This window comes from Rana temporaria, chromosome 11 (genome assembly GCF_905171775.1).
Source record: "Rana temporaria chromosome 11, aRanTem1.1, whole genome shotgun sequence".
NCBI classification, from domain to species: Eukaryota; Metazoa; Chordata; class Amphibia; order Anura; family Ranidae; genus Rana; species Rana temporaria.
Genome location: NC_053499.1, coordinates 162,452,816 through 162,466,282, shown reverse-complemented (window position 1 = coordinate 162,466,282; position 13,467 = coordinate 162,452,816). Strand labels below are relative to the sequence as shown.

At 52.4% G+C, this 13,467-nt stretch overlaps 2 protein-coding genes across 3 annotated transcripts in view; one reads left to right on the top strand and one right to left on the bottom strand.

Annotated features, from left to right (window-relative positions):
* Nucleotides 1-13,467, top strand: part of ANKRD11 (ankyrin repeat domain 11) — a 158,380-nt gene that overhangs the window by 101,068 nt on the left and 43,845 nt on the right. For both annotated transcript variants that reach the window (XM_040329617.1, XM_040329618.1), the window contains 2 exons: nucleotides 5,170-5,314; nucleotides 10,950-11,088. In XM_040329617.1, coding sequence (XP_040185551.1) covers nucleotides 5,228-5,314; nucleotides 10,950-11,088 — 226 coding nt within the window. In that variant the 5' untranslated portion in view covers nucleotides 5,170-5,227. The remainder of the gene's footprint in view (nucleotides 1-5,169; nucleotides 5,315-10,949; nucleotides 11,089-13,467) is intronic.
* Nucleotides 3,763-4,866, bottom strand: LOC120916854 (extensin-like). Its single transcript, XM_040327797.1, has 2 exons — nucleotides 4,854-4,866; nucleotides 3,763-4,655 (listed from the first exon to the last, which is right to left on the bottom strand). Exons 1-2 carry the CDS (start codon nucleotides 4,864-4,866, stop codon nucleotides 3,763-3,765), a joined length of 906 nt encoding a protein of 301 aa, XP_040183731.1.

The following is a 13,467-nucleotide window of genomic DNA, read 5'->3' as shown; positions in this document are numbered from 1 at the left end:
CGGCGGGCCCGCGATGGCCGGTAATTGAGGCCGCGGCCTTGTGAAGTGCCAAGCTTCCTTCTGTGACCTGCGCCATCTGGTGGTGGCCGTTGGCATTACAAGTAAAACAGCATGTGTAATGTGTAATTTTTTTCACTTCCATCTCCTTCCCTCTAATTAGAACCCCCAAACATTATATATTTTTTTTATTCTAACACTCTAGAGAATAAAATGGCGGTCGTTGCAATACTTTCTGTCACGCCGTATTAGCGCAGCGGGCTTACAAGCGCACTTTTTTTTGGGGAAAAAATACACTTTTTTTTTATAAAAAAAACAGTAAAGTTACCCCCATTTTTTTTTATATAGTGAAAGATAATGTTATGCCGAGTAAATTGATACCCAACACGTCACGCTTCAAAATTGCGTCCGCTCGTGGAATGCCGACAAACTTTTACCCTTTAAAATCTTCATAGGCTACGTTTAAAAAATTGTACAGGTTGCATGTTTTGAGTTACAGAGGAGTTCTAGGGCTAGAATTATTGCTCTCGCTCTAACGATCGCGGCGATACCTCACATGTGTGGTTTGAATACTGTTTTCATATGCGGGCGCTGCTCACGTATGTGTTCGCTTCTGCGCGCGAGCTCGTCGGGACGGGGCGCGTTTTCTGGCTCCTAACTTTTTTTAGCTGGCTCCGAGATTCCAAGCAAATTTGTCAAACCCTGAATTATGAAAATAATGGTTGGTTGCAGCCCTACATAGGTCATGTGAGGTATGGCCGCCAATATTGGAGCGAGAGCAATAATTCTAGCGCTATTCCTCTGACTCTTAACCGGTCACCTATAGAGATTTAAGTACCGTAATTTGTCGCCATTCCAGGAGTGTGCGCAATTTTAAAGCGTGACACGTTTGGTATCTATTTGCTCTGCGCAACATCATCTTTCACATTGTACAGAAAAATAAAAGGAAAATTTTGTTTAATTTAAAAAGCAATTAAAAATAAGTTTTTGTAAACCTGGTGCGTAAATACCGTGCGACAGAAATTGCAATAAACACCATTTTTTATTCTCGAGGGTCTCTGCTAAGAAAATGTGTGTTTGGGGGTCAGAAGTAATTTTCTAGGAACTAAATACAAATTTCAACTTCTAAGCAGAAAGTGTCAGAAGTGGTTAAGTCCTCCCTGGTGGCCCTCGTGTTTCCTGTAACACCCCAGAAGATCCGGGTGTCACTGCCCCAGGTAGGAGCAGAAATGTGTTATCTGGGTCTAGTCCCCGGAAACGATGAGGGATCTCGTATTCTTTGGCTCCAGATTGCTCTTCAGGGTCTGGTTGGAACGTGTCGCTGAGTGTTTGTTCCTGACCTTGTTTCCTGGCAACAGGCCGGCCTGCGGAAGGTCTCGTCATGCGTTGTTGGTGTGCGGCTCTCACCTCGGCGAGGGATAATAGCCGTGTGTCTAGATTAAAGGCCGAGTGAAGATGATGATGGCGGCGGCGTCTCCGGAATACGGATTTCATGTATCATCTCTGGAGGAGGGGAAACAAAGCGCCGGCCTTCCTTTTCATTTCTCTTGTGGCCTGAAAATAAACGCCATGCAGAGCAGTCAGGCCTGTGGAGACCTATGGGGTGCAGGGGGACCGCGCTGGGCGCTTATTCTTAGGCCCCCTTTACACTGACACGTTTTTGCCCTGCAGTCTTCAGTGTGGACGCCCGAAAGTGCGGTGCACTAGCAGGACCGCTCCAAAAGTCCTGCTAGCCACATCTTTGGAGCGGTGAAGGAACGGGGGGATTTACCGCTCCTCCACCGCGCCTTCCCAACAAAAGAAATGGAAAACGTGGTAATACCACTGGAAAATGCGCCTCTGCTGAGGCGCTTTGTAGGTGGTATTAACCCTTTTTCGGCCGCTAGCGGGTGAATATTGCAGTAAAAAGGTGTACCTCCTTCGCCCGGTGTGAAAGGGGCCTTACAGTCCCACCTTAAGGAACAATGGCTGGTCTCCGGTGGGGCCGGCTCATCCCACTGCGTTGCGGCGGTGTGCACAGGAAAAGTGTGTGTGTGTGTACAGGACAGGTCAGGCAGAGTGGAGAGATGTTGATTGACAGGCAGCAGCTCTCCTTTCGTGGATCTGTGAGAACTGAGCAATCGGAGGTGTTCAATCGCTCAGTAAAGGGGCAGCAGGGGATAGATGCAGCATTGGACCGAAGCTGCATCCACCTAGGTAAGTATGATTCTTGGGGGGGGGGGGGGGGGTAGCATCCTTTAACCCCTTAAATTCTGCACCCGACAGCCCTTTAGGGGCCTTTAAATGCTGGGGTCAGAGCTTCTGGTCATGTGACTGCTGCGAATGACTAAGGCAGTCACATGATCGGAAATCTTCGGACTACTCATTTGTCCCGGGATGCAGCGATGCGCCCTCCCGAAGCCCCGCCTCTCTCCTCTTCTCTCCCCAACGCCGGCATTACAAGTGTGGGCACCCGGCGTTGACAGCTTGCCGGTTCCTTACTGTGCTTTTTAAATGGCGCGGTGGAAGGGGGAGGGGCCGAACTTCCAAGTCAGATCGTTACGGAAGTGGGGATGGGTACCTGGGGGAAGGTGCCAAGTGTGGCACTGGAGGGGGGGCTGGTAAGTGGAGCCTCCCCTTATGGGTGGGACTTCGCTTTAAGCTTTGTTGTTCAGTGATTGGAAGGAAAGTTGGATGAACTGAGACGCGAGTTTTGTCTAAAATATCAAGTCTTTGGTGTGATCTGATTCTGTGTAGATAGCGCGGCGCTGCGCGGCCTTACAGCAGCTAAACGTTAATTTCATCACGGGTCACTTGTTGACTGCTGCAAGGAATTACACTGGCGCTGTGCCTGGGGTTTTATTGTGCGTTTCTTCCCCCCCCCCCCTCTGACGTGACTGAAGAATGTTTCTGGCATTTGATAGGAAGGGATTTTTTTTTTTTTACGGGAAGACTGCAGAATTCATGTGATGACTTTGAAGAGCGCGGTCGCTGGTCTCCAGCCAAGATGCGTCTCTGCGTCCGATAATATGTGAATGTTTTGTCACCGGCCATCAGAAAACATCGAAATGAAGGCGGGGCCTAAACCTCCTGTCTGATAGGTGCATTAAAGGTGTCGCCGCCATTCCTCCTCATTTATATATACCATTTTTTTATTTATTTTTTATAATAAATAAGTTTGGTGTGAATGTATGAATGGCGTGTATGTAGAGCACCTCGCTGGATTGAAGCTTTGGGGTAAATCTTTTACTGTTTGTTACAACCTCTGGTGTCAGTTCATTTGTGCTAAATGCGTCACATCATGGAAGTGTCTCTATACACCGGGCGCCAGGTCACAATTTATTGTCGCAATTGCGACCTGGTGCCCGGATTTTGTCAAGGCCTGCCTGGACCCCACTAGAGAAGTGGAGCAATGATCACACGCGATGCTTCTTGTTTAGAGCATTTGGGTTACTTCTGAATGCCCGGGGGGGGGGGGGGGGGGGGCTTTTACGGAATATGCGCTCATTACAAAGGGACATTTATTTCTAAGTTTTACTTCTCTATGGGCTGGGAAAAAAATTGCTTTGATTTAAAAATCGAGTTGGTAGGTCAAATCAATTCATATTTTCAAAAAAATCGATTTTGTTAGATTTCCCCCCCCCCCCCAGTACCAGCGCTGACGACACCGGTCCTGAGGAGCTGCTGGCAGAAGTTTTTAGGTGAGGCCGCAGCGCGTTAATCATAAGTCAAGTTTTTAGAACAACGCTATTTTTTTTAGGGGGGGGGGGGGGGATCGCCCCAGCTCTACTGCATATCCAAGATAATACACCAAATTCTGGGGCTTGGACTAGTGGTGGTTGGATGGTTCCTGGGGCTTGGACTAGTGGTGGTTGGATGGTTCCTGGGGCTTGGACTAGTGCTGATTGGATGGTTCTTGGGGCTTGGACTAGTGGTGATTGGATGGTTCTTGGGGCTTGGACTAGTGGTGATTGGATGGTTCTTGGGGCTTGGACTAGTGGTGGTTGGATGGTTCTTGGGGCTTGGACTAGTGGTGGTTGGATGGTTCCTGGGGCTTGGACTAGTGGTGGTTGGATGGTTCCTGGGGCTTGGACTAGTGGTGGTTGGATGGTTCCTGGGGCTTGGACTAGTGGTGGTTTGATGGTTCCTGGGGCTTGGACTAGTGGTGGTTGGATGGTTCCTGGGGCTTGGACTAGTGGTGGTTGGATGGTTCCTGGGGCTTGGACTAGTGGTGGTTGGATGGTTCCTGGGGCTTGGACTAGTGGTGGTTGGATGGTTCCTGGGGCTTGGACTAGTGGTGGTTGGATGGTTCCTGGGGCTTGGACTAGTGGTGGTTGGATGGTTCCTGGGGCTTGGACTAGTGGTGGTTGGATGGTTCCTGGGGCTTGGACTAGTGGTGGTTGGATGGTTCCTGGGGCTTGGACTAGTGGTGGTTGGATGGTTCCTGGGGCTTGGACTAGTGGTGGTTGGATGGTTCCTGGGGCTTGGACTAGTGGTGGTTGGATGGTTCCTGGGGCTTGGACTAGTGGTGGTTGGATGGTTCCTGGGGCTTGGACTAGTGGTGGTTGGATGGTTCCTGGGGCTTGGACTAGTGGTGGTTGGATGGTTCCTGGGGCTTGGACTAGTGGTGGTTGGATGGTTCTTGGGGCTTGGGCTTCCATTTTTGTGCTTTCCTAGTGCTGTATTTTTAATGGTCTAGTGAAAAAAAAACACAAGGCTGGATCTTGACTTTTGCGCAACACAAAATATCAGATACTGGAGAGGGAAAAACACTGCCACACACCAACCCTCAAACCCCCCCCCCCCGAAAAGTGGATGAACCAAGTTGGCTTTAGCCTGACTCCACCCACGCGTTTCGCCCTGCCAGTGGGGCTTACTCATGACCTCCATGATTTAGCCCAATGGGAGCAGTGAGGCTCTTATTTCACCAGTCCGTGTGCAACAGTTTCTTCCCTTTTCAGTATATACGAGAGCGAATTGGACGGGCTCCGCAGCCGCCTGCGCCCTTACGTAGGAGTTACCAGAGCGGCACCCCAAGTTTATTAGGGTTGTGAAGCATGAGTGGTCTCTCACAGCTGAGGAAGCTGGTGACTTTTGGGAAAATAATCACCTGGTGGAATTCTTAGGAGTACTGTATGTTATGAGAACAATAATTTTCCTTATTTAACAATTCCCTTTTTTTTCCCTCTGCAGACGGTTGATGACGAAGCGATTGGGGAATAGATGAAGGCCAAGTAGGGAAGGCAAAACGATGCCCAAGGGTGGGTGTTCTAAAACACCACAGCCGGAAGAATTCTCTCTAAGCTACGACATGGTGGAGAAACAAACTGGGAAAAAGGTACAGTATGGCGGCCTATTGCTGAACTAAGATGACTTGGATCTCCAATATAATGATCTCGCTTTGTCACCGCAGTCTGGTCTGGGATTGGAGTATTTCACTCGGTACATCTGTCCAATACTTGGGGGGAGAGCGCGGATCTAGTGAGTGCGGGCTCCTGGGGGGAGAGCGCGGATCTAGTGAGTGCGGGCTCCTGGGGGGAGAGCGCGGATCTAGTGAGTGTGGGCTCCTGGGGGGAGAGCGTGGATCTAGTGAGTGTGGGCTCCTGGGGGGAGAGCGTGGATCTAGTGAGTGTGGGCTCCTGGGGGGAGAGCGTGGATCTAGTGAGTGTGGGCTCCTGGGGGGAGAGCGTGGATCTAGTGAGTGTGGGCTCCTGGGGGGAGAGCGTGGATCTAGTGAGTGCGGGCTCCTGGGGGGAGAGCGTGGATCTAGTGAGTGCGGGCTCCTGGGGGGAGAGCGTGGATCTAGTGAGTGCGGGCTCCTGGGGGGAGAGCGTGGATCTAGTGAGTGCGGGCTCCTGGGGGGAGAGCGCGGATCTAGTGAGTGCGGGCTCCTGGGGGGAGAGCGCGGATCTAGTGAGTGCGGGCTCCTGGGGGGAGAGCGCGGATCTAGTGAGTGCGGGCTCCTGGGGGGAGAGCGCGGATCTAGTGAGTGCGGGCTCCTGGGGGGAGAGCGCGGATCTAGTGAGTGTGGGCTCCTGGGGGGAGAGCGTGGATCTAGTGAGTGTGGGCTCCTGGGGGGAGAGCGTGGATCTAGTGAGTGTGGGCTCCTGGGGGGAGAGCGTGGATCTAGTGAGTGTGGGCTCCTGGGGGGAGAGCGCGGATCTAGTGAGTGCGGGCTCCTGGGGGGAGAGCGCGGATCTAGTGAGTGCGGGCTCCTGGGGGGAGAGCGCGGATCTAGTGAGTGGGGGCTCCTGGGGGGAGAGCGCGGATCTAGTGAGTGCGGGCTCCTGGGGGGAGAGCGCGGATCTAGTGAGTGCGGGCTCCTGGGGGGAGAGCGTGGATCTAGTGAGTGCGGGCTCCTGGGGGGAGAGCGTGGATCTAGTGAGTGTGGGCTCCTGGGGGGAGAGCGTGGATCTAGTGAGTGTGGGCTCCTGGGGGGAGAGCGCGGATCTAGTGAGTGAGGGCTCCTGGGGGGAGAGCGCGGATCTAGTGAGTGCGGCCTCCTGGGGGGAGAGCGCGGATCTAGTGAGTGCGGCCTCCTGGGGGGAGAGCGCGGATCTAGTGAGTGCGGAGGCTCCTGGGGGGAGAGCGCGGATCTATTGAGTGCGGAGGCTCCTGGGGGGAGAGCGCGGATCTAGTGAGTGCGGAGGCTCCTGGGGGGAGAGTGCGGATCTAGTGAGTGCGGGCTCCTGGGGGGAGAGTGCGGATCTAGTGAGTGCGGGCTCCTGGGGGGGAGAGCGTGGATCTAGTGAGTGCGGACTCCTGGGGGGGAGAGCATGGATCTAGTGAGTGCGGAGGCTCCTGGGTTTAGTAACACTTTAACTTATTCTATTTGCACATTTTACTTGGTGGCTGAAGTCCTGGAGTTCAGTTTTAAGCGGCTTAGAACCTGTCAAAGGGTTTTGCACTTTGTGGCGTCAGTTGAGCCAATTGGAGATGATTCGGCGTTCATTGACATGTAAATTTGACCTGCAAGTGACTTCTTAGCAAGTACATGGAAATCCAACATGAACGGGTCAGATGGAGCTTAGAAGTAGAGCACTAGAATCCTGGCACAGCGAGAGCCCCGGACAGGATTGTGAATAATGAACAATCATTACCATAGAGACAGATAATCTACATAACATTACAATATAATCTGATATAAAAGTGTAAATTGCATTTACTGTATCAGATTGAATGGCGGACATTTCCATGATGATTGTAGAGATTTGCTCGGAAAGCCTCGGACGATCGTCTTGATTTGTACGAAGGTCTCGGGAGATGACTCGCGGCTCAGGCCGGGTTGCTGCTCTATGATGTCATCCTGATCGGGTTTGTGCCGCGCGTGTTTTCTGCGCTCTCCTCCCGTGTCGCCTCTACATGTCATTTCCCAGGAAGAACCTGCAAATGACAATTTGGATTTGGTGGCTGCATTTTTTTTTGGGCAAAGTACATTTTCTGCAAAAACAGAATTTGCTCTTTGATGCGATTCGCAAATCTTTTGTAATTCCGACTTCCTGAACTAAAATCTAAATTTTTTTTTTTTTTTTTTCTGCTGCTTCTGTGAACTACAAAGTAACACCCCTCTATGTAAAAAAGATATGTGGAGGAGGTGAAATACTGCCTCAATGACCATCAATACGGTTAACGTCCCTCTTGGCAGCCATTCTCGTTTACAGCGGGCAAAGTTTAAAGTGCAAGTTCTCCCTGCGGCCATGGTGGCAGCAGAGGGTCTGAGACTGGGGACGTGGTGGCAGCAGAGGGTCCGAGACTGGGGACGTGGTGGCAGCAGAGGGTCCGAGACTGGGGACGTGGTGGCAGCAGAGGGTCCGAGACTGGGGACGTGGTGGCAGCAGAGGGTCCGAGACTGGGGACGTAGTGGCAGCAGAGGGTCCGAGACTGGGGACGTGGTGGCAGCAGAGGGTCCGAGACTGGGGACGTGGTGGCAGCAGAGGGTCCGAGACTGGGGACGTGGTGGCAGCAGAGGGTCCGAGACTGGGGACGTGGTGGCAGCAGAGGGTCCGAGGCTGCGGCCATGGTGGCAGCAGAGGGTCCGAGGCTGGGGACATGGTGGCAGCAGAGGGTCCGAGGCTGGGGACATGGTGGCAGCAGGGGGTCCGAGGCCATGGTGGCAGCAGGGGGTCCGAGGCCATGGTGGCAGCAGGGGGTCCGAGGCCATGGTGGCAGCAGGGGGTCCGAGGCCATGGTGGCAGCAGGGGGTCCGAGGCCATGGTGGCAGCAGGGGGTCCGAGGCCATGGTGGCAGCAGGGGGTCCGAGGCCATGGTGGCAGCAGGGGGTCCGAGGCCATGGTGGCAGCAGGGGGTCCGAGGCCATGGTGGCAGCAGGGGGTCCGAGGCCATGGTGGCAGCAGGGGGTCCGAGGCCATGGTGGCAGCAGGGGGTCCGAGGCTGGGGACACAGGGGAGCAGAGGGTCCGAGGCCATGGTGGCAGCAGGGCAGCAGAGGGTCCGAGGCCATGGTGGCAGCAGGGCAGCAGAGGGTCCGAGGCCATGGTGGCAGCAGGGCAGCAGAGGGTCCGAGGCCATGGTGGCAGCAGGGCAGCAGAGGGTCCGAGGCCATGGTGGCAGCAGGGCAGCAGAGGGTCGGAGGCTGCGGCCATGGTGGCAGCAGAGGGTCGGAGGCTGCGGACACGGGGCAGCAGAGGGTCGGAGGCTGCGGACACGGGGCAGCAGAGGGTCGGAGGCCGCGGACACGGGGCAGCAGAGGGTCGGAGGCCGCGGACACGGGGCAGCAGAGGGTCGGAGGCCGGGGACACGGGGCAGCAGAGGGTCGGAGGCCGGGGACACGGGGCAGCAGAGGGTCGGAGGCCGGGGACATGCATGCCATTGGAATACATGGAAAACTTTACATTTTTTTAGTGCAGGAAGAAAAAGCACGGAAATGAATAGAACTGCGTCTGCTGTGAATTGGCACCAAGTCAGCAGCTACAGTTTTTGTAGCTGCTGACTTTTAATAAATACAAATGTCTGGAACTCGGCTGTAAGGAAAGTTTTTGTCGCAGATAATGGCAATCTATAGAAATCCAGCGCTGGGGTCTCTGGGCTTTCCTCGGTCATTGATCTCTTTCATCTTATTATATCTTTAAACTGTTTTTAATATTTCAGCATTTTTCAAGCTGACGGTCTGATTCAGGGCTGCTCATGTTGTCATGGTGACTAAAACACGGATTGTGCATCCCGATGAGGGGGAGGGGGGTACACTCCAACCTATTTATCCCACCGTATCTTTCCATGTTGGAGGGTCTGTAATCCCCCCGCAAATCCTAGATCTGTACTTCATGGATATGCCTAAAAATATTTGTGTGTAGTTATCTTTATATCTACATGCTGTATATATAATATTTCTGTGTGTATGTATATATCTGTGTGTGTGTATATATATATATATATATATATATATATATATTCTCTCTCTCTCTCTCTCTCTCTCTCTCTCTCTTCTGTGTGTATATATAAAGTTGTGTTCATAAGTTTACATACCCTGGGGCAGAATTTATGATTTCTTGGCCATTTTTCTGAGAATATGAAGAGAACACAAAAACTTTTCTCTCTCTCATGGTCAGTGATCGGCTGAAGCCATTTATTATCAATCATCTGTGTTTACTCTTTTTATATCATAATCGCAACAGAAACTCCCCAAATGACCCTGATCAAAAGTTTACATACCCCAGTCCTTAATCCCGTGTATCGCCCCCTTTACCACCAATGACGTGTTGAAGTGTTTTGTGGGATTTGTGGATGAGGCTCTTTATCCCCATGTTCCTCCTTCCTTCTCCACACTCTGCTGATGCAGATCTGCTAAATATCGGCCACATTTGGATAATAATCGGGCGATGCCGATTTCTCCAAAATGACTGAATATCGGCCCGATATATCGGTCGACCTCTAGGTGAAAGTGACCGGTATTGAAGGGGTTAATGTATGCAGATAATCTCTCCTGATGACACACAGCAGATGTTTTATGCAATGTGTCAGTTTTTTTCTTTCAGAATATAAAATGACAGAATAAATAAAAGCTATAAATAACTTCTTCTTACCCCGCTGATCCCACCAGGCGGCAATTACAAGTCATTTATGGATTTTATTTTCAAATTCTGACAGCCGTCTCATTGAGTAATATTGTAACTGACCCTTCCTCACCGGTCATTTCAGGGGATGCCTGTCCCTTTAAGTGCCGCTTCACACTTGCGTGCCCCCCCCCCCTGTCCGCTGGCTCCCCCTTCTGTCCGGCGGTGTCGCTCCCCCTCTGTCGGCGGTGTCCCCCCCCCCCCCCCGTCGGCGGCTGCGGCTCCCCCCCCTTCTCTGTCCAGCGGCTCCCCCCTCTTCTCTGTCCGGCGGCGGCGGCTCCCCCCCTCCTCTATCCCATTTACTTTAATGGAATGGCTGGTGATGCGGCAGTGGCGCAACAAGGTGAGGGGCGTATTTTTACTACAAAAGCATTTTATTAAAATGCAATTTTATTTTTTATCCACCCGAATGTTGGAGTGGAGACGGGTTAGAACACTTCCCAGTTTTTATTGCTGTGTCCCCATTGGGGAGATTCTCTATTTGTATTGTTGACCAATCAATAAAAGAAAATCCCCAAATTTTGAGTTGTCACCAGAAAAGTTAAGAGGGGAATTCTTCCAATGGGGACACTAGTTCAGGTGACCTGGGGGGGACCCCCCCCCAAGAGATTCCCCCAATTTGCAGAGATTTCCCCTCACTTCCTGTTTTGTCTATGAAGGGAAATCTCCACAATGGGACACAGATGACAAAAACGAAATGACGAGTTTCTAACCCCCTTGCTCTCCACAATGGAAAGTTTTGCTTATCGTTCTATTTTGTCTTTTTTGGGGGAAATGTAACAATCGTATAAATCGACGACCCCCTTTTAGAATCCCATAGAATGCAGCGTGCGCAGAGCGGGCCGATATTTTACTACTATGATGTGCGATGACTTAACACATTTTTTTTTTCTCTCCTCCGCAGGATAAAGATAAAGTTTCCCTAAACAAGACTCCAAAGTTGGATCGAAGTGATGGAGGGAAAGAAGTGAAAGAAAAAACGACCAAAAGAAAATTGCCTTTCTCAGTCGGAACCAATGGAGATCAAAAAGATTCTGATACCGGTAAGAATCGGTCTGGGGTACCCCCCCTCCCCCACATTGCCAGCTCTTCTCTGCCATGATTGGCGCTTTTTTAGTTGCACCCGGGCGTCTGCATTGTAAATAAAGGCTCAAGCATAGTGGGCGGGGCACGGCCGCTGGGGAGGTTTTCCATTGGTGTCTGAAGCGGTAAAGGTTGGTGATCCAAATCAGAATTTCCTGTTTTCACCGAACTGAACCGGTGTTGAAAAATGTTTATAGAAGGCTGGCCATACATTGCACAATTTTTCGGTCACACCTAAACACTTTGAATTTGTACGCAATCAGGCCGGCCCTTCTACTACGTTGGTAAATCCAAAGGAAATTAAATTGTATAGTGTATGGCCCGCCTAACACAATGCCGTCTCATTGGCTGCCCAGGGGGTTCATTGATGGCAGTCTGCCCGCCCTAGTCCTGAATTTTATATTAGGACCGACTATTGTACTACAAAAAAATGATATACAATTGTAAAAAGATTTTGTACTCCATCAGTGCTGGCAAAATATGTCTGGATTCCTTTTTTAGCATTTTTTTTTTTTTTAAATCCTAGCTTTTCCTGTGAACTCCCCTCCCCCGAAACACCCAGTTTACGAGCGTGCATGAATAACATCTACTATAATGCGTTAATCAGGACTACATGTCCCAAGGCACCAGAATGCATGTGTGTGAAGTTATTACCAGTCTGAAAAGATTGAATTTTTCTATTTCCTGATTTTTGTGTGTAGTTGAAAAATGTTTTTGTGATTTCACGTGTTCCCGGAGTTGCTCTTTATCTGGTTGCACATGAATTGTGTAAGACGCGGGTGTTGTATGTTTTATACACAATCCCCGTTGTCTGCTCTGGAGAGTCTCTCGCCCTCGTTTTGGAGAGTCTCTCTCGCCCCCTCGCTCTGCAGAGTCTCTCTCGCCCCCTCGCTCTGCAGAGTCTCTCTCGCCCCCTCGCTCTGCAGAGTCTCTCTCGCCCCCTCGCTCTGCAGAGTCTCTCTCGCCCCCTCGCTCTGCAGAGTCTCTCTCGCCCCCCTCGCTCTGCAGAGTCTCTCTCGCCCCCTCGCTCTGCAGAGTCTCTCTCGCCCCCTCGCTCTGCAGAGTCTCTCTCGCCCCCTCGCTCTGCAGAGTCTCTCTCGCCCCCCTCGCTCTGCAGAGTCTCTCTCGCCCCCTCGCTCTGGAGAGTCTCTCTCGCCCCCTCGCTCTGGAGAGTCTCTCTCGCCCCCTCGCTCTGCAGAGTCTCTCTCGCCCCCTCGCTCTGCAGAGTCTCTCTCGCCCCCTCGCTCTGCAGAGTCTCTCTCGCCCCCTCGCTCTGGAGAGTCTCTCTCGCCCCCTCGCTCTGGAGAGTCTCTCTCGCCCCCTCGCTCTGGAGAGTCTCTCTCGCCCCCTCGCTCTGGAGAGTCTCTCTCGCCCCCTCGCTCTGGAGAGTCTCTCTCGCCCCCTCGCTCTGGAGAGTCTCTCTCGCCCCCTCGCTCTGGAGAGTCTCTCTCGCCCCCCTCGCTCTGGAGAGTCTCTCTCGCGCCCTCGCTCTGGAGAGTCTCTCTCGCGCCCTCGCTCTGGAGAGTCTCTCTCGCGCCCTCGCTCTGGAGAGTCTCTCTCGCGCCCTCGCTCTGGAGAGTCTCTCTCGCGCCCTCGCTCTGGAGAGTCTCTCTCGCGCCCTCGCTCTGGAGAGTCTCTCTCGCGCCCTCGCTCTGGAGAGTCTCTCTCGCGCCCTCGCTCTGGAGAGTCTCTCTCGCGCCCTCGCTCTGGAGAGTCTCTCTCGCGCCCTCGCTCTGGAGAGTCTCTCTCGCGCCCTCGCTCTGGAGAGTCTCTCTCGCGCCCTCGCTCTGGAGAGTCTCTCTCGCGCCCTCGCTCTGGAGAGTCTCTCTCGCGCCCTCGCTCTCCATGGAACGTTCTCCACAAATGTCATCAGCAGCTGAGATTTTCTGCTTTTGCAGGTTCGGTGGAATGATGAAAAGAGGACGGCGATTGGTGCCGATCTTATTTGTGTTGAGGCGTTGATGTATAAACGTGCGTTTTGTGCGGCGGTCTGAGGGGGCGATTCCATAACTCTCCACTAATGGGAAGTGTTTGAGGAGAAGCTGCCATGAGGGCATTATAAAGCTTCCGCCTCAGACGGCTCGCTGCCTGCCACGTTCCATCCCGCCGCTTACAGACAATTCTATCTTTAGGAAAGCATTTTAATTGAATCAGCGTAATGGATTTGTGCAGAGCGGAGACGTGGGGGGGAGGTGCGATTTCTGGCCGGATTATTGATTGGCTCCTCATTCAGCTCTAAGCTTTTAACCAGTTTCTTTAATCAGCCTGGCGAAAACGCGACGATTTGGGTTAATGGGCGGCGAGTTACGAGAAATGCGCTATGAGATCTCCAGGCTGGA